Source organism: Sylvia atricapilla, chromosome 3, assembly GCF_009819655.1.
Source record: "Sylvia atricapilla isolate bSylAtr1 chromosome 3, bSylAtr1.pri, whole genome shotgun sequence".
Lineage (NCBI taxonomy): Eukaryota > Metazoa > Chordata > Aves > Passeriformes > Sylviidae > Sylvia > Sylvia atricapilla.
This window is the reverse complement of record NC_089142.1, coordinates 32,853,149-32,872,746: the sequence shown is the minus strand read 5'-3', so window position 1 is coordinate 32,872,746 and position 19,598 is coordinate 32,853,149. Positions and strand designations below refer to the sequence as shown.

Sequence of the window (19,598 nt, the reverse complement as noted above, 5' to 3'; positions counted from 1 at the left end):
AAAGTAGTTCCACTAACTTACTAGTTTTAATCATTTTGTTCTACCATTTTTTCTATTGATAACCCAGTCATCGTTCCCCAGCTTTAAAAAAAATAGGCCCTGTTGCTCTGAAGAGAATACCAGTACATTAACTTTACAGCTGAATACAGAAATTTCAAACCTACTTGTCCGAAGCAGGGCCTCAGGTACACTGACAGAGAGATGGTTTAACTCACAGTCTTGAAACCTTGCACACTAACATGTTTAAAAAGCTGCTTTTTCCAGAGCTATCCGTGTTAAAATACAATTCCCCTAATTGATGAAAAGTGATTACATGAAATGAAAAGGATTTCAAGTAACTTTTAACTACTGAAGATGACTTTTACCCACTGCACATAGAACAACTACCAGGATTTAGCTATACTCCTCTCCTATTCTTCCCCAACCCTGTATTCTGCAAAAGCCAAGAACATTTGTGTGCGCCCGAACACTGGTAACAGGCTTCAAGGGCCCAGCCATGCCTATGGCATAACTCAGCCAACCCCAGGGCTGAGTGACCAGCTCTCAGCCCTCAGTCAAGTCAGTGTAAAGTCTCAAGTGCAGCGAATTGGGTGTTAATAGGAGAAATACATCTATCCACACACTGTGTATACACTGCCTATACTTATAAACAATTTCAACATTTAGTTACCTTGACATAAAAAGTCATTCAAATTTTGATTATTTAGCAACTAAGTATATGGCATTCCCATTACATTTTCCATAAATATTCCAAAAGGTCAAATTATGGCAGTAAGATGCAAAAGTTAATTTTAAAAATCTTACTGCTGAAATCTGTTAGCAACTGACAACAGGGTCAGAAATCAGATTTGCATGCACTAAACTAAATTGGCCTCTTCCTATTGTGCTGCTGCATAATCCACTATCATCCTCTATTTCACAACAAAGGAATTCTTATTCTAGTTTTAGACAGAAGTTTTTAAACAGAAGTTTTAAAGATCAAGTAACAGGTAAGTCTCTTACTTGGTTTCACTTGTTCACAGGAGTCTTAATTATGCTTCATTTGGGAAAAAAAAAAGAAAATCCCATAAAAAATGCATCCTTCTGAACCACTTGTCACCATTGTATTGCCCAAGTAAAGGTTATCTGTCCTGCCTGGAAACTGGTAAGAGCAGGAATTCTTCATAGGTTTTTCATATATGTCACTGACATAAACAATACTTAAGAAAAGCAATACAAGTAATTAGGAAATTAGGAACAGCTGAAGGGTGTATGTTCCTCCTAAAGTCTCCCCCAGTTACTAAATCATACATTTGAAGAAATATGAATGTTTGAACTAGTAGATCTAGCTCGAAGTGTTCTCAGCAAGTCATTCTTTGACCCAAGACAATGCATTTTTCTTCTAAGAGCTCATGAGATCACAACTACTCTTTCACCTCCTCTCTCTCAAGATTCCCTCAGGGGAAAAGCATGTTTATTGCATTTTCATTTAGTTCTCACTCTCAAAGACTGCAGATAATACCAGAGTCAGGAGAACCGCTGAATTACAAAGAAAAGGTTACCACGAACAGGGAGTAACCTTCTCCACTACCTAGAAATTCTTACAATCTGCACAGTTACCAGTTTCAGGTTTGGAAGGAAAACTTTCTAGTAAAACTTAGTAAATCCTAAAAGTTTACAGCATGAATATAACATTAAGAAGGGCCTTGTCAGGCTTACAGACTTTTGGATTAGACAGGACTCAGAAAAACTCCTTTAACACCTCTGCCTTCCTAAAGTAAAGAGTGAAAATTTCATTTTTAGCCCTCTTCCCCAGTTCAGATTTCCTATCATTTGTGACAAACTAGCAGTCACTGAAAGCTAAAGAATAAACAAAAAACATCAAAATATATTATGCAATTCTCTCCCTTTCTCAGGGAAGAAGTGGGAGGAGTTGGGGGAGGTTAATGCAGAGCTTTGGCTTTAGCTTTGAATGCTGGTAATCTTCTAAGTAATTTAATCCCTCTCCCACAATGGAAGAGCAGCCAAGCAGTAGTATGAACAGGGGGAAGAGCAGATTCTTTTCAGGTACACAGTGTCAAGTGAAAGAATGATGCAAAAAAGTAACCTAATTATATTAAAGGAAAAAAAAAAAGCCCTCAATATGACAGTAGTCACATACTAGAATAAGCTGTCCAAAGATTGTAGAAGCTCCTGCCTTGGACATGTCCAAAACTCACCTGGACAAGCCCTCAGCTCTGTGTTGAGTACTGGTTTGAAACAGATGAATTTCAAGGTCTTCTCTTTATAACCTTCTATGGTTTATTAACAGCCCCAAGCAGGGCTACATGCTGACAGCCAAAACTTTTTACCTGTCCTGTTGATGGAAGCATTTATGACATCAATAGTACTCATTCAGATCCACACTCTTAGGAAAACATTTAAAAAGCAGCTCACATCTCAGTGGCAGATTTCTTCACCAGAATTTCTCTTCACTTTTCTGAGGGACTCTTGGAGGAAGAGGAGGTAAAACAGCAGTTTTGATCTAATGAGCTCTTACTCATCTTGAGTAAGGGAATGACTTGTTGAGAACACTTTGAGCTAGAACTGCTAGTTCAAACATTAATGCAGGCTGCCCACTCCACACCAAAATCCTCCTCATTATCTGCCTCATACACCCAGTTGCAGCCTAAATAAAAAAAGAGCAATGCCTAACTGGACAAAGCATTCAAACATTCCTCCAGCTACAATTAATAACATTCCTTTGTCAACCACAAAAAACTTCAGCCATGTGAGAAGCACACCTGAAGAAAAGCATAACTGACACACAATTTGACATGAGTTTGTCATCATGCCAGTTGACAGAGGGCTAACTTGCAAAAATATGCCCCAAAATTGACATCAACCAAACATATATGCGGGTATAAGCAGAGGACAACACACCAGCTTAAATTACAAGGTTTACGTCAGTTCCACCCATTTTCACATGGTCTGCAACATGACATGACATGAGAGAGATCCAACAGGAAACACAGAAAACAGTTGTCAAAGTTAAGTATTGCAACCTGTTAATGAAAATTCTGCTGTAGGAATCTGTGCCCACCATATGGATGACAAATCAAGGAGTAGGCAAAAATGTCGAATATAAGTTACTCTCTCTCACATTCCTCAGCATCAGTAGTGTAGACATATTTTATTCTGCCTGGGATTGTGAAGCAGGTATTCTCAACACAAGAGCAAGGATCTCATCCTGCTGTAGATGTACTCAGGAGCCAAGAGCTCAATGATCAGTAACGTGCAGTAATGAAAACCATCTTACAAATCTCACTGGTAACCATGTCTGCTCTTTATAATGCAAAACATGTGCATGAGAAAAATTAATAAATTAGTCTATATTTGGTGCTTCCATGTAAGTATGAAAACCCTGTGCCAGGTTTTGAGAATTTAATGTTTCTGCAAATGAAAAATGAGATCTTTTATAATAAATTACTAGCATGTTATGTCAACCTGGTCACTGGAAGAAGACTCTGAATCAAGTCAAAATAAGATTAACCTGCACCTCAAAGTGCTTCTGCTTCACATCTGCTTAGACAATTCCCAGACTTGCATATTAGTCTTGATTTTTTTCACCCTTTTAGGCTTCAAGCAAATTACTTCCTAGAAAACTCTGAGAATTTTATTCCCTGTAATAAAGCCTGCAGCACCTTCTTAAATTGAAATTACCAACCTTTTGCCACCAAACTCACAGCAGACATATTGAATTAACCCCAGTTGATGAGTGGGATAAACCAACATATAAATGAAACAGAGGGAATCACAGGACTAACCAAAGAAATTGAGAATCACTTAATTCCACCTAAGGAATTGCAAAAGCATGAAGAGAGATGTCTAAAAGAGGGTACACAAAATTTGCTTGCAGACCTGGTATTTAATACAGACTGTAAAGACTAATTACGCTCATCAATTAGCCCTTGGGTCTTTAACACATGAAGTTTCATCCTCTTTGACATGACATTATCAAAATATTTTTTACATGTTTCACTGCAAGTATTTTCTGAAGTGGAAAATTCCATTTTTATGAAGTTCAGTAGCACATTTTTTTGCCAGCAATGTCTTGAAATATCTTAAAAATGTGAGAACAGCTTTCTTAAGCTATGCACTGAGTATCAAGTTCTATATTAAAATATATACTCCTTATCTTTCCCTCAAACAGGTTTACAACATAGGAAAAGAAACATAATAAATATTAGTAAACCCCAAATAAATAAAATACAGTTTCCACACCAGGCACACTATCAGAACAATTAAAAAGAAAAGAAAAAAACTAAAATAAAAGCTATTTAGCTGTGACAGAGACTGATTTATATCATAATACCATCAATACAAAAGGAGCAAAAAGGGTTTAATACATTTTACCAAGTTTTCAAATAACTTTTCTTCTTTTTCTTACTGTAAATCTTCAAAAAAGAATTGGCTATTTAAGATGAAAATGAACAAAATGTACTATTGTGTAATGAGTCTGGAACACGTTCTCCAGATGTTACTGGTCAAAGACATTTATATAAATCAGAACAAATCCAGGTCTTGCCAAATTGTGCTGGAAGAACCAGGCAAGCAAGCTGCAGAATTCTCCATTTAAATCTATCCACAAAGAAATGATGATAACCAAACCCCAGGCTATTTAGGTTTTACTCAATCTACACACAAGCAGCCATTTTGAACTCTGAATAAAATGTTTCACCCTTAGCTTACATCCATGATGTCAAAAATTCTGAACTCCTTCCTTCTACCAAATGCAATGTTTTAGGAAGGACCAGGACCTATGCCAAAGAAGCACCATGTTTCTCCAGCAAGCCTGCAGTCTGCTTTTGAAACATTGAAATAACATTTTTTATCTGCTTATACAGTAAAGCCTTAATACTTATGCTACTTTAGGCTGAGTTTTTCCTCCTCCTCATGACAGCATATGGTTCTAGAAGAATGCAAAAGACACCATGACTATTGATTAAAAATTCCACATAAAAACCTCACACTGTCTTCCCACCTGCTGAATTAAGACTCAACTACTAGTAGCTTTTGGGAGGCACTTACACTGCCTTAATATACTGCATTACAGCCCATCCAAATAGTGTTTGTGTACCCTTGCACAGTAACATTTGGGACCACAAGGACAACCAAAACAACCCAGATCTCTGCTCCCTTAGTAGTAAAATTAAGTGTAGTCTATGCAGTAAAAAATGTCCTGAAATCACTAACAGAAATATTTACAATATAAACATTTCAAAGTATTTGATGTATTTTGGAGGCAAACTGTCAGAGTTTTTTTAAAAACAACCCTATACTATATCTACCTCTATTAGCTCGGCTTCAGAAGTTTCTCCCATCATTTCATGCTATTAAAAGCCACCTGGATATTAACCAGTTTTTGCAAGCACATCCAAACTTCAGCCAACAAAACCTTCACCAAATACCATAACAACATGGAGACAACTGTATCTTCTCGCCAATGTTTTCCTTCACAGGCTTTTCATTAAAACACAGAACTCGCTTTCAGGAGTTTTCTACAGCTAAAGCTCATAGAATAATACTGTGCTCAAGTAAATACTTACCTTCAAAGAATGACTACTATTTTTTTGGAAAAGCTGGCATCCCTTGGGCAGGGTTAGGTACAGCCATTTCCCGGCCAAATAAACAAAGACTACTGAATTAGTTTACTGGACTATAAATAAATGATTCGTTTACTGAGAATGAAGTGTTCCCTGAAAACTCACAAAGGTGTTTACACCTTAGACACAAAGTCTACAGAATAACAACCAGGGATTACAATGGATCAGGTATTCTAAATACACATTATTGCTGCAAGACAAGCTAGCATTATCATGAGATGTAACAACAGAAAGCTGTAAGCAACCAGGTTTTACTGAGTAAAACACAAGACTAAAGTATCCAGTTTTGGATGCCCTACATCCTCCAGCTGCAGCAACTAGAGTTCAGAGAAAACTGACCAATGAAGAAAAGCTTCAAACCATAACAATAATCCTGCACTGGGACCATGTGTGTAAGAAAGCCAGAGAAACTTCACCACTGAAGGCTAAAAACAGCCTTTGCCAGCTGATCTGTCCCAAAACATACCCTGTGCTTCAGAGAGAAAATTTTGTAAGGCAGACAGAAAGGAAAGGAAAACAAGTATGGAAGTGATAAATAAAATCATTTTTAAAGCATCCAGTTGATTGCTAATGTGGCTAGGTCATCCTGACATAAGGAACATAAGGATACTATTTTCTTTCACAGCTACGACTGTGGTTTCATATGTAGTTCAGTCACTTGCCTTTTGATGCGTCTGAAATTTGCCACAGGGGAAATTTATGATTCAACTCGCTCTATTCTCACACAATTCAATACAAGTGTTACCTCTTCTCTTGATGTTCTTTTTTTTCCCTGTGATTTATCAATTTGCAAGAAAACATCCTGAACTGACTGAATAGACAGAAATTCCTGTTTACAGTCTGCTCCTCATCTACTGCAAACTTTTTTTTTTAATTTTTTTTTAATTTTTTTTTTCTTTTTTTGGAAGAAAATAATCCTGGCAACTATATTTACACTTCCAGCTGCATCAAAGCAATAATAATAGTAATAATAAAGCACAGGAAGGATTATATATAGAACAAGCCTATAAGCTTGAAAATATTAGGGAAAAAAGAGAATTAAATTTCAAGTTACTTGTGCATACCTACCCCTTCCACTCTACATTACAAAACTGTAAAATGAGTAAGGAGAAAAAAAATGAAGCTGCTTATTACACATTTACTACTATCTACATGTATTAATGTCTTTAGCCACATGTGTAACTCAGAATTACCTAAAAGGTAATGATCTGAGATTGGTATGTTTCATCCTATGTATGTATAGGAGTGACACAGAGTTGTTCTTTCTGAGTTTCATTTTATCAAGTGTCCACACAGCAAAAAAGCAATTAGTGGCTGCACAGCAGCAGATTAGAAAAATACTTGGGGACTAAATCAGACCACAAACTGACAGTGAACACTGCATTGCTAATAAAGGCAGCAAACACCACTGTAGATGATATCAGCAATGTTACACAGAAACCTTGGGAAAAGCACTTTGTTCTAATTGACTGTGCTCGAGGATACCATATGCTGTAGGCAGTACATCTCTGTGTCCACTGACAAACAAAAAGAGGGGAACAGCAACAACAGAGACCAAAGAGAACAGATAAAAAATAGAAAGCCATGAGTCAAAAACCCTCCAATCAGTGATGGGACATTAATCCAGAAAGGAAGAAACCGGTTTTCCTTTTGTTCACTCTGTGATCACACAGAGGATCCCAAACAGTGACAAATTACCACATGAGCAAGAGACAAATTCATTCAAAAACATTTCAAAAGAACAACTGCTGAAAAAAGCATTTCTACTGTATCTCCACAAAAATCAGTTTTGGTATCTCAGTCAACCCTTTGGGGAGTAAGTTCAAAACTCCAAGGGACAGCATTAGGCCAAGTCTGTTATACCCTGGGAAAACATTTGCTTCTGGCAGGAGATACCATGGTGACATCCTCCTGGAACTGAGAGAGTCTTTGAAATAACAACTCCCATTCAAAGTATTCACATTCTACCTGCATTTGCAAAGAGTTGCAAGGAAATTAAAATGGCATTATTCAGGAATTCCCTACTGAAAAGTAAAAGACTCATTTCTACTACTCTTTCAGTCAAAAATAATTTTCAATAGCTCAAAACCTTAGAAGACAATTTATTTGGGCCTCCAAATACTGGTAATCTAACTTTCACAGTCACCTAGACTCCCTTGATAGCAAACAGAAGGACATTCCATGACAAGGAACAGCAGGCTGCTGTACAACAGGGAATTGAGAGGAACCTCCAAAAGTTTGCAAACTTCATCTGTAAAAGTGAACACATAAACCCAAAAAAGTCAGCCTCTACCCAAGCACTGTTATGGGGAAAGACCAGCCAAGCTCACCTTTCTTCTGTTGGACTCAAGAGTTCTGAGCAAGGACCGATCCTATTCCACATTCTCAAAATATCGAGCTCTGACATAGTCAGAAAGCTGCTGATCCTTACCCTCTCTAAGGACAGTCTTTTGACATGGCACCAAGTGCACATCAGATTCTCCCTTTCAAGTGAAGGCCAGAATGGTAGGAAAGACAAATCACCACAAAGGCCAAATCACCACAGAGACACTTAAAGATATAAGGAAGCCCTCAAGCTGTAGGTGTTTGGAGGACAGCAGAAAGAACATTCAAGGAAAGTATTTTATATATATATATGTACACACACTTCACTTCCCTGTTTATGTAATTTTTATTTATTGGCCACAGTAGGAGAGAGAGGTTTTTTGGGTTTTTTTGAGTTACACAAAAAACACCTGCCCTAGCATTCTTCTGAGTGACATCCCTTGTCAATCACTATTTCTACTATTCTTGTTTCTCAGTCTTCACTTCTGTCCACTCTCTCCATTTTTACCTTGTTTTTACCTCTGTTTTTTCCTCCCATTTCTTTACCTCCTGTCAACTACTTCCTACCTCTGATCTCCTCTATATTTCTGGATGATAGTGATCTTTACATGTTGCAGCTTTATTTCACACTTCAGACAAAGCAACAGGACACGTATTCCCACTCCAAGATCATTGTTTTAAATCCATTTCCAGACTCAAAGACAAATGGACAGCATTTTCTGCGAAGGATTGAAATAATAATGCACTTCCCTTTAAAAAAATAAAATTAAAAAATGCTTGCACACATTACCTAGGCTATAACAATACAATAGGCAGTTTACATCACACTGTTCTAAGGCCAGGAAACTCCTCCAGAGAGCAGGACTATGGAAATGCAAGCATTCCTTATTTCAAAAAGATACCCTAGAGGTTAGAGGATGTAACTTCTGCAAAACACTGACAATCAAAAACCTGTCAGAGGGTGATGGGGAAGGAGATAAGAAATAAAACATGAATATGCCTTCCAGTGTACCAGACCAGAGGGAGGGGACAAAGGAAAAAAGTGTAGAACTATTATTTCCCTTATCTGAAAGGAGCACTCTGCACAAATATTTCAGAAAGTCTACTCATTTTCAGAATTACACAGTGACAGATTTTTAAACATTCCATTCAACCCCAGAAAACTGGAATAATGTATTTCACACTTTTCCATGAGATGTATAGGAACAAACATACTATCTTTAGCCATATTATCATGGAAAAGAAACTTCCACACACTGACTTATTTACGTACAACTCCTTAATTAAATATTTTTAAACAAAATTCCTGGTAGGATGTTAAAAATTAATCTGATCGAAAGGTTGTACTTATTTCCTTAAAAAGCCAATGAGCTTTCCTTCACATATTAGTCCAGGCCTCTGGCTGTGTTTGTACAACATAACATTGCACAGGAAAAAAGAAAAAAGATAAAAAAAAAAAAAAAAAAAAAAAAAGGCAGCTTTTATATTTAATGACCAATTTATTCTAAAAGCAAATTTCTTTTACTGTCTCTCCAGAGAGTCTTCAGTAACATTCTGGACAGCAACCAACATCTCTATAATACTACTACAGAGCATTAATATATTAATTTTTCCTACTATAATATTAGATTATATTTAGACCTTGACCTCTATAAAAGCTTAAAAGTGAACTATCAATTTGTATCAAAATAACTATTTACAGACATAGACTGCCACCTAGTGATGTTAATTATCTACAAGGAAAATGAAACTAAACAAATGAAACAACAATCAGCCTCTCTCTTCCAGGATAGGAGAAAAAAACCCCATTCATTCCTTCATATTTTATATCAACATATAGAAATAACCTCATATTATATTACATGCATCACCTATTAGAATTTGATGGTAAATTCAGGAGGGGGATGGGGAAAGAGTCAGTAAGCGCATGTAACCTTCCCCATAAGATTCATCAGGTTGGCTGGTTGTCACTTCCATCTGGAATTGCTCCTTACTTTTACATGGAGTCTAGCCTTTTCATAAAACAAGCATTCCATCTAGAATTTATTTAATTTCTGAGGCTGTGCTGATAGGCAGACATATCCCTCAAAACATGGTATCCTTTCAATCTTTGCACCTTCAGTCTTTTCTGTTTCTCCTCAGCATTTTAATTATATTTTCAGTACATTTTCCAGTTCATCTTTGCCATTCCCTCTTCAGCCACTGCCTGTTTTCTACTGAACTTCACTATCAGTGAAAAAAGAAGCTGAGTTACCCATGTCCTCTTATCCTCCTTACAAAACTGGATTTCCATTTTGTAAATGAGTCCTAAATTCAGGACCTTATCTTCAGACTCTCTTTCTGCTCAAACCTCTATTTCAGATACTGTCTTTCATTTACTTATGGGGCCTCAGCAGCATCATAAGAAACTTTTTATTTTTCCTGTGTATTGGGTTTGTATGGCCAGGTTTCGATAGAAGGGGAAGGAGCTACTGATGTGGCTTCTGTGAGAAGGTGCCAGAAACCTCCCCTAAGTCCAACAGAGCCAATGTCAGTTGGCTTCAGGACAGACCCACCTCTGGCCAAGGATGAGCCCATCACCAATGTCAGTAATGCCTCTGTGATAATATATTTAAGAAGGAAACAAAAAAAAGTTATGGCACAGACTGGTGCAGCTCATGGTGAGGTGGCTGTGGCCCTGCCGCCCATGGAGGTCCATAGGGCAGCAGAGATCCATCTGCAGCCCCTCAAGGAACCACCTCAGAGCAGAAATGTCCAAAGGTTACAAATCCATGGAAGGTCACACTGGAGCAGCCTTGTGGCAAGACCTGTGGCCCTGTGGAGAGAGGAGGTCATACTGGAGTAGCTTTGCTGGCAGACCCATTCTGGAGCAGCCTGTTCCTCAAAGACTGCACGTTGTGGAAAGAGCCCACAGTGGACCAGTTCATGAAGAACTGCAGCCCAGGGGAAGGAGTCATGCTGGAGAAGTTTATAAAGAACTGTCTCCTGTGGAGGGGACTCACGCTGCAGCAGGGAAAACACTCCTCTCCAAGAAGCAGTGGCAGAGACAACAAGTGATGAACTGACCGTAACTCCAGTCCTCTGTCTTCCTGTGCAACCCGGGGAGAGGAGGAGGCAGAGAATCAAGAGTGTAGTTAAGCCCAGAAAGGAGGGAGGGGTAGAGGAAACGTGTTTTTAAGACATGTTCTACTTCTCAATATCCTACTCTGATTTTGACTGGTAATAAATTCAACCAATTTTGGTAAGTTAAATCTGTTTTGCCCATGGCAGTAATCAGTTTGTGATCTCTCCATATCCTTATATCAACTCATGAACCTCTCATTACATTTTCTCTCCCATGTCCACTTGAGGGGAATGACAGAGCAGCTTTGAATGGTACTAGCCATCAGCCAGGGTCAAAACACCCCATCAAGTCATGCCTTCTCCACCTCCTTCTCTCTCAGTCACTATCAACACCTTGAGTTCACTTTTCACGTAGACCGAAAGACCAGAATCTGTAAAACAAACTTTTTATTAATGTAGGAAAACAGCAAAAAGTATTTCAATTCTTTTTCTTCTTTTCTAGCTGACACACTTTTCCTCAAGCAATAAGATCTTTGGCAATAGTCTGAATGAATGTGAAGAGACAGCTTCCTACCTTGTTAATCTGACCTCATCAGCACTTAATATACTTACCCATTTTACTTTAGGATCCCCTGAAACAAGAGCACTTCTTAGTTTTTCCTCATAAAATCTATCCTCTTATTCACCCTGAAGAGGTCAGTACCCTTTTTGAGGAAATAGCAATACAAATTTCATTAGTCCTTGTTCAATGTTCATATAAGTGCTTCCCCAATTCTCACGTTCCCTCTCACACTTTAAAGTTCTTTCCAAATAGTCTCAAATTCACATCATAGCTTCCTCAAAAATCTCATTAAAAATCTTTTTTATTATACCCATGAAATAAACCTGATTCTAGGCAGGCTGCTGATGTGCTGTGATGGCTGGTTATCATCCTGATTAGCACAGTGTAAACAGTCCTTTGCACGCCCTCAGCAGACCCCCTGTACTCTGTCAGGGCAGTCAGGGCTGTCACAGAGTCTTTGAACAGCCCTGGCACATTGGAATACATTACCAGTAAAATGCTACTACAAAGATTAAATTACCTCTTCTCTTCGTTCCAATATTATATGACTGTCTTACAAAAAAAAAAAGAAAAATCAAATGACCCTCAAAGCACCACTCTAGCACTCTAGCAACATAAAGTTTGTCCCTTCTGTCTTTTAAACTGGAGATGTTCACTGAAACACAAGAAGATTGCTTACACAATCATCTGCTCCTGTTACTTATTTCCCAAACAACATCTTCTGTTGCATATGTTTCCAGCAACTCATTGCTGTCTCCAAGGCCTGGTTTTCACATGGAGTCTAGCACACACAGTCAACATATCACACCAGTTACAGAGCTGTAACCCAGTCTCAACAAGCAGCACTAAAGATCATGGCCAACAGGACTTCTACCCAAATTATTTGAACAATGTGTAAACTAGAGAGCATGAGAACATGCACATAATAATTGTAGCAGAGAAGCAAGACAATGAAATACGGTTGTGTTTCTGAAACTTCTTAGAAGTATAGTCTTCATCCTCTCCCTTTTTTGGTTTACTCAAAAAAAGGTGGATCTTTGTTCTCCAAGATGGCTGTAACACATCTTTATTATCATTAAATAGATTTCATCACTTGCTGCAAGAGGTCCAAGTCATCTCCGTGCCTTGAAGAAAGTAACTGCTGAAACTTAATATGTTATAACCTCTTCTCCTCTGTAATAGTCCAGTGGGGCAGCAGCAATTACAGCGAGGGGAGTAGCAATTGCCACATTAAAAGCTGTATCATGTTACTGTCTCCACAACCAGCTTCCAAAACCTGTAAAATGCTATACACTGACTAGCCTGCCACACATGAAACACTGACTTTACAGTTTCTCAGCATTCCAGTAACAGTCCTTCTCACAGCAAAATGGGTAAAAAAAAAGAGCAGAGATGCTAATATGAAACTGATGTCAGATTTATAAATTAGCTTACCATACTTGTCTCGCAAGCCAACTGTACATCTGAAGACTCCACCAAAGGCCACGTCTTCACCAAATACAACTGAAAATGAGAACAGTAGGGGAGGCTAACATTACTCCAATGCATCTTGCTTTTAAACAATAATGTTTCAAATGCTTTTATATTTGACACTAACAAAAGTAACTCCTTACATTTTATTTCATTTCAAGATTTATCTAGATCTAAGCATTTCTCAGGCACAGCCTGACTATAACAAATGAAGAACTAAGGTTAATGAGGAATCAGAACACCAACACAGCTGTCTCAATACAGAATTCATGAAACTGATTCTGTTAGGCTTTCATTAGGTATCTATTTTTTTAAATACCCTATAATAACACAGTGTCTAAAACTAAGTGAGCAAAATTCCAATAGGTAGTTACATTCAGTCATCAAAGAGTCATTGAAATTAAGCCTTCTGCTTCAACTGGTAACCATTGGTATTCTTCATCCACAGATTTCAGTAAATATAGTGTTTTGAAAACCATCAAATTGAAGCTTTTCTCAGAATATGAATCTAATGTGAAATGTCAAGCCTTCTCCAAAAATACTTGCCAGACCCCTGAAGAGTGACTTTAAAGGAACTCCTCCACAGAAAAGATGCCTATTTAATAAACAGGACAGTTCTCAGTATTTAACATTACTACTGTAGTCAAGAGTTTTATCACTGAAAGTGTTTGCCTTTAAAGTTTCGCTTCATATCAACTAATCTGTTAGGTTTTTTTCTTTGAATTTAGGGAACAGTTACATGTAATTTTTCTTACAAGTTTTTTTTATCTGTTTCACAGAAACAAGTACTGTCCATTTCAATTTTTTAAGCATGTAAGATGTGCAGCAATATCCTCAACAGCTGCTTGCATAAACCAGGGTCAGTTCTGATTATTCCCAAATTCTTCCATATTCTCCATTTTCTAAAGGACACAAAATAGTAAGTTAACCTTCTTGCCTTTCAAATACTATTCTAAATTAAATAAAATAAATTTCTGATTGGATTCACTAAAAGGGATTAGCATACTTATGCTAATCACATCAATGACACCACTTAAAGAAAAATAACTTCTCCAAAGATGTAGAATGAACACACTCATGCAGTGTACGACTGAACTGTGTCCCTAGATCACTTCTCTAATTTTTAACAATAATTTAGGAGGGATTTTATGTACTTAAAATCTTTGTAAGTCCTTTCTGTTACGATATGGCTCCTTTATTTTCAGCCAGCTGGCATCTACAAAAAATATTCCTATTTAATGCTGGTATCCATCAACTTGAATGGATTTACTCATTCAGTTCAGCCACTGTAATATATTTTCCTGGAGAGATTCTAATTCTCATCAGCACAAGTATGAGGATTTCCACACTTAAACAATTGCTTAATTCCCATACAACTAAAAACATATGAAGGACGTTTTCTATTGCGAAAAGTCCTAATTAATTCAGTAAGTGCAGTGATTCTGAGAACTCACATCTGGACTGTAGAACTCCAACATGGTCTTGCAAAGGGCTTTACAAAGACTAAGCCCTGCAAAGCTGAGGAGCAAGACTGGAATCTTAGAGCAATTGGTTCTCTAAAGGCTCAAGATTAGATATGAGTCTAGGTTCCTGCTGGACTAACATTCTACTTGCTTTTATAAGGCTGATTCTACAGAAATAATAATAAAATCTTGTTTTGGCCCTTATTTACCCTCAGTTGTCTAAGTTTAATCTAATCAAGGTGCAAATAAGACAGTTGAGATTGAGAGGGAATGGATACAGGCATAGTACTGGACAGACAACATGCAATTTGTCCCAACAGATTAGACAATTAGTCAGACTTTAGGTTAAGCAGTGATTCAAGCACTGCCAAAAAGGACTACTAACATATTATAAAGAAAACCCAAAAGTACACAAGATGATGCAGCCTTTGCAGCTGTGCTCATGGCATGAAGCATCTCTTTCAGATATCTGGTCACCATCATGCCTTTGTTAGGACAACAGAAGCAAAAGACCTCCTGTTATGCATAAGAATTAAAAGTGGAGTAAATAGTTTTGTGCAATAGTTTAGGATAAGCCTTTTAAATCCCACTATAATGAAGTCGCATCTTCCAAGTTATGGGTTATCCAGACCGCAAAAGGCCAGCAAATCTTACACTGCCTATGCACAACAGTGAACAGAAATCAGTAAAGCTATAAATTAATTCTGGAGGGCAGGGAAGAATGCAGGATGTACAGAGCAAGGAATATATGATCTCTAAAAAAAACACCGGTTTAGGGAACAGAAAATTTAAGAAATGTAAAAGTAATGTTTACATTTTTAAAACTTGTACTAGTGGGACTCAAGCTGCCCTCAAGGACAGTTCTCATCAGTAACACTTTAAGCACCTAAGATAATGTATCTCCCGTCCTCACTTTCAAGTGAAACACACAGAGCTAATACAGAAGATACAACTGCATCTTAGGCCATATAACCCAACGTTAATGCAACACATTTTTAAGATTTGAAATCAAAGTATAGAAATAAGTTATTAGAAAATTTTAAAGGCCATGAGAAATACACTAAATATCGTACACAGACAGGCAAACCAAAACACAATTTATATAAAGCAAAACGCACTAACAAGTATAAAGTACCTGCAGTTGGATCTTTGGCTAAAGCATTGTCCAAGGCACTTGTTATGGATTGGAAGAGATTCATCTTCTGAGTTTGCCCTGTGTGAAAGCGATCATTCCACAATTTAATTTGGTCCAAAACACAAGGCACATTGGAAAACGTTGGTGAAAACATGCATAAAAACTAAAAAACCATCAAAAACAAGATCCCTGTTAGGAATATCCAACATTCATCTGCTGAATAAACTTAAATGATGGGATAGATGGGATTGCATGCTTGGCCTTCCCAAGGACTATAATTCTACTTCCAGATTTGTTCTTTTTTCAAAAAACTATGCTCTTGCCTAGAGCAAATGCAGCTCTGCAATGCTCAGTCAAACACTGGGAACAATGCCTTCCTTTTCAAAGGAAGAAACCAAAGTATTGTTTTGAGGACTGGGATCCCCCTCCCACTAAAATTCACTGAAGCTTACTTTATTATTCTTTAATCATATTAGACAGCTATTATTATCTAGAAATATTTATCATATTAGACACCTATTATTATCTAGAAATTTCCTAGACCACTGGCCTACTCTCTACACTGCAGTTAGTAAGTATCTGAAGCATCAAATCCATACTTCAAAGAAAGAAACTTGTTGCTGAAGTAAAGCAAGCTGTTTAATTCAGACCAAGACTACCAGAGTGCTCTTCTTCATTCCAGCACTGCAGGGAAAAACAAGGAGGCCTGAAACCAAAGATGGACCAAAACAATGGCCTGGTCCTCACTACTGTGATCAATTCAGGTTCTCCAAGCAAATAAAATAATCCTTAAAAGAAACTAAGTAAGAAATTGCTTGACTGATATTTGGTACCTCTTCAACTGGCAAAACCTCTTATGTAATGGCTAGAAGCCACAGTCCAGGAGAATGCTACCTGCCAACACACACAGTGTGTAAAATTAATTAATTAAGATGATTAGATGAAGATTCCACACAAACATAACAGGTGTCAGAATTCAGGAAGGAGAACTACATTCTTTTTCCAGTAGTTACAGTACCTCTCAATAAATGTTCAGCTGCCCTTTCTTCCAAATCGTTAATTAATGTTAGTATTTTTTGTAAAAGACTCATGTCACTCCACACCTGAGCAGCTGCATTCCTACACATCCCTGTGCTTGGTAACTTCACTTGTTATACTTTACATGGCCCTTTCTGGAAAGGAAAATGTGAACTGTGCAAGTTATACAAAAGTCCTAACGAGCAAAATTTACAAATTCAAGAGAAGAAAAGCTGGAGAACAGCAGCTGTTTCTCTCTTTCCCTAGTCATCCACATTAGTACTTAGGTTATCTTTACTACAACATACCAGCCTTCCAGTATTTGATATAAATAAATGGCTATTACTTAAGCTACTGTCAGAAACTCCTCACCATAATAGTTCTAACCTGCTTCTTCTGCTTATAACACAGGCCTTTGTATCAGCCCTACATAGGAAAGGGGGAACTAATTGTGCCTTGTAGATTTGAACTGTGAAGTTGGAAAAGCAGTATCTCAACAATTTCAAGATCAATATTGCCATAATTTTATTTCACCTCCACTATTTTTTGCAGAATTTCAAAGTGCATCTAAACTCTCAGGGAATTAGTTTTCTATTAATTAATGATAATAACAGGCATGCCACTCCAGAGCTTCTTCACATGATTTCAGGCAGGGACCTGCCATACACAAGCTGCACCATGTGGCACCTCGGATGCCTGTACATCTTGATCACCAACAGAAACGGTAGAGAACTCTGTTTCTCTTGGTCCGAGAGGCAACACCGCAGCATGCAACCAAGTGACAAGCTTCCTAGAGGATAGTGAGGTTCACGTGACAGAAACAGCTGTTCTGCAGCTGGCAGACTTCTTCCAGGAGAACTCGACACTAGCCATTTGCAGGGATACATCTCAGAAACAAAAATCAAGCACCATGGCCTGTTCATTTCCAAGTTATCTGTGTTTACTCTCAACCATGTGACCACGAGGATGACCTCGAGCCTTTTCGGCGGACAGCAGTCTTTATTCATCACAGTTTTATTATCACACTCGTGACCTAAGCATGCAATACAAAAACCAGGACAGACGTCAAGTCAGTAAGTTACTGCTAGAAGCTTTTGGTACAGGACAGGGGCCGAGGATGGCCTGGCAGGTCCGAGCACACGACGGGCCCATCGACCGCAGCCCCGGCACTGACAGCTCCAAACACTTCACCCACCCCACCGCCGACGGGGCCTGCGGCACGGCCGGCCCACAGCGGCCCACAGCGGCCTTCCCACCCAGGGGCCAGGATCTCCGCGGAAAACCCGCGGGTGGAAGCGCCGAGGACACAGCAGGGTCACGCGGCCGTGCGGATGCCTCCGCCGCCCGGGGCCCGACTCGCCCGGGGACCGCCGGGTCCTCACCGGGTTCTGCCTGCCTGCCTCCCATCCCGGACGGGGCTGTCGACAGCCTCCGCCAAGAGGGCGGGGGCGACAGGGAGGAGCCGGCGGCAGAGCGAGGTTGAGGCCGGCCCGCGGGGTGGACCCCGGCCCAGCCGCGCTCTCACCGTACTCGCTGGGCGCCGGGTCCGGCTGGAAAGCGAAGTGTGCGGCGGCCCGGCGGGGCGCGCCCGGCAGCGGGGCCAGGCGGCCCCAGAGCCGTGCGGGGAGCGCCCCGCGCAGCGCCCGCCCCGCCGCCGCCATCGCCGCGATGCCGGGCCCTCCGCCGCCAGCAGGTTCTAAAGAGGCGGGGTCCCGGGCCGGCCTGCCATTGGCCAGCGCCGCCGGGGCACGGACCAATCAGCGGCGGCTCCGCGGTGGGTGGAGGAGCGGGAGGGGGTTCGGCTGCGCGCGTGCGGGGGGCGAGGCCGGGGGGCGGCGGCGCGGGTACGTGCGCGGCACGCGACAGCCGTGGGCGGGGGCGCGCGCAGGGGAGCGCGCTGCTTCCGGGAGCCCTCACGGGGAAGGGAAGGGGAAGACAGGGAAGGGACGGGACAGGGACGGGGAAGGGACAGGGAAGGGACGGGCAGCGCCGCAATCACAGCCGCACGGCCACAAGCCATGGCCACAGGCACAGCTGTGCGCACAGTCATAGGCACGGCCACAGGGAGCGTCGCCACACGCTGGGTGCTGTCACAGTCGCAGCTGAAGCGAAAGGCTTCACCTCTCCCCGTAAACTCTTCTCGTTTTTTCCACTGCTGGGGTCGTCGTGTCAGCACCCCAGAATCGAGAAATTGTAGGCTGGTTTTGGTTGTGTGATAAATGTAATATATAAATTCGTGTATAAAATACTGCATCAAAAGTTTGGACTATGAAAAGGCTACTCGAGGGCGTCTCCGAGATTCCAAGGCCTATTGTGCAGTTGTGAAACCACAAAATCTGCAACTGAAACAACAGGGCCGGACTGGAGATGGCCCATTCATCAAGGATGGGCTTCCACTTCACGGCTGCTCAAGACCTGATATCAGTCTTGGTGGAGGATCCGGAGGATGATCGAATCAGCACCCCAAAGAAAGAATCCGAGAAGACTCCTGAATTGTCTTTTCATACTTATGGGAACCCCTTTCAAAACCTTACTTGGGAATAAAGAAATACATGAATATTCGGACTTTTAATTAGCCTCGGGACAAATAAACTGTATAAAAACCGTACGCTAGGACCCAGCATTAGTGGCAGGGTTGGATGGCACCTTTGCTGTTACCCTGTCCACCCAGCGTTTGATCAATGTTGTCTGATTTTATTGTGGCCTTTCAATTTGATTTTGGAAAAATTGCTAAATAAATTCTTTTATTTTGAATTGGCTTCTAATCGTTTATAACAGTTGGAAAGGATCTTAGAGATGATCTAGTTCCAACAGCCTTGCCAGTGGCAGGGACTACGCAAAGTTGCTTAGAGCCGCATCCTACCTGGCCTTGAACACTTCCAGGGATCGGGCATCCACAGCTTCTCTGGGCCACCCCTTCCAATGCCTCACCATTCTTG

The 19,598-nt window shown here is 40.0% G+C and overlaps 1 protein-coding gene across 2 annotated transcripts in view; it reads right to left on the bottom strand.

The window, feature by feature from the left end:
* The window catches only part of BCKDHB (branched chain keto acid dehydrogenase E1 subunit beta), a 108,051-nt gene extending 89,720 nt beyond the window's left edge, over nucleotides 1–18,331 (bottom strand). Inside the window, exons 1-3 of one of the 2 annotated variants that reach the window (XM_066315069.1) lie at nucleotides 18,185–18,331; nucleotides 15,643–15,720; nucleotides 13,009–13,077 (exon numbers count right to left, since the gene is read on the bottom strand). In XM_066315069.1, the coding sequence (XP_066171166.1) occupies nucleotides 13,009–13,077; nucleotides 15,643–15,720; nucleotides 18,185–18,320 (283 nt within the window). In that variant the 5' untranslated portion in view covers nucleotides 18,321–18,331. The remainder of the gene's footprint in view (nucleotides 1–13,008; nucleotides 13,078–15,642; nucleotides 15,721–18,184) is intronic. The other variant, XM_066315068.1, reaches the window with a different exon arrangement.
* Nucleotides 18,332–19,598: the final 1,267 nt, after the last annotated feature.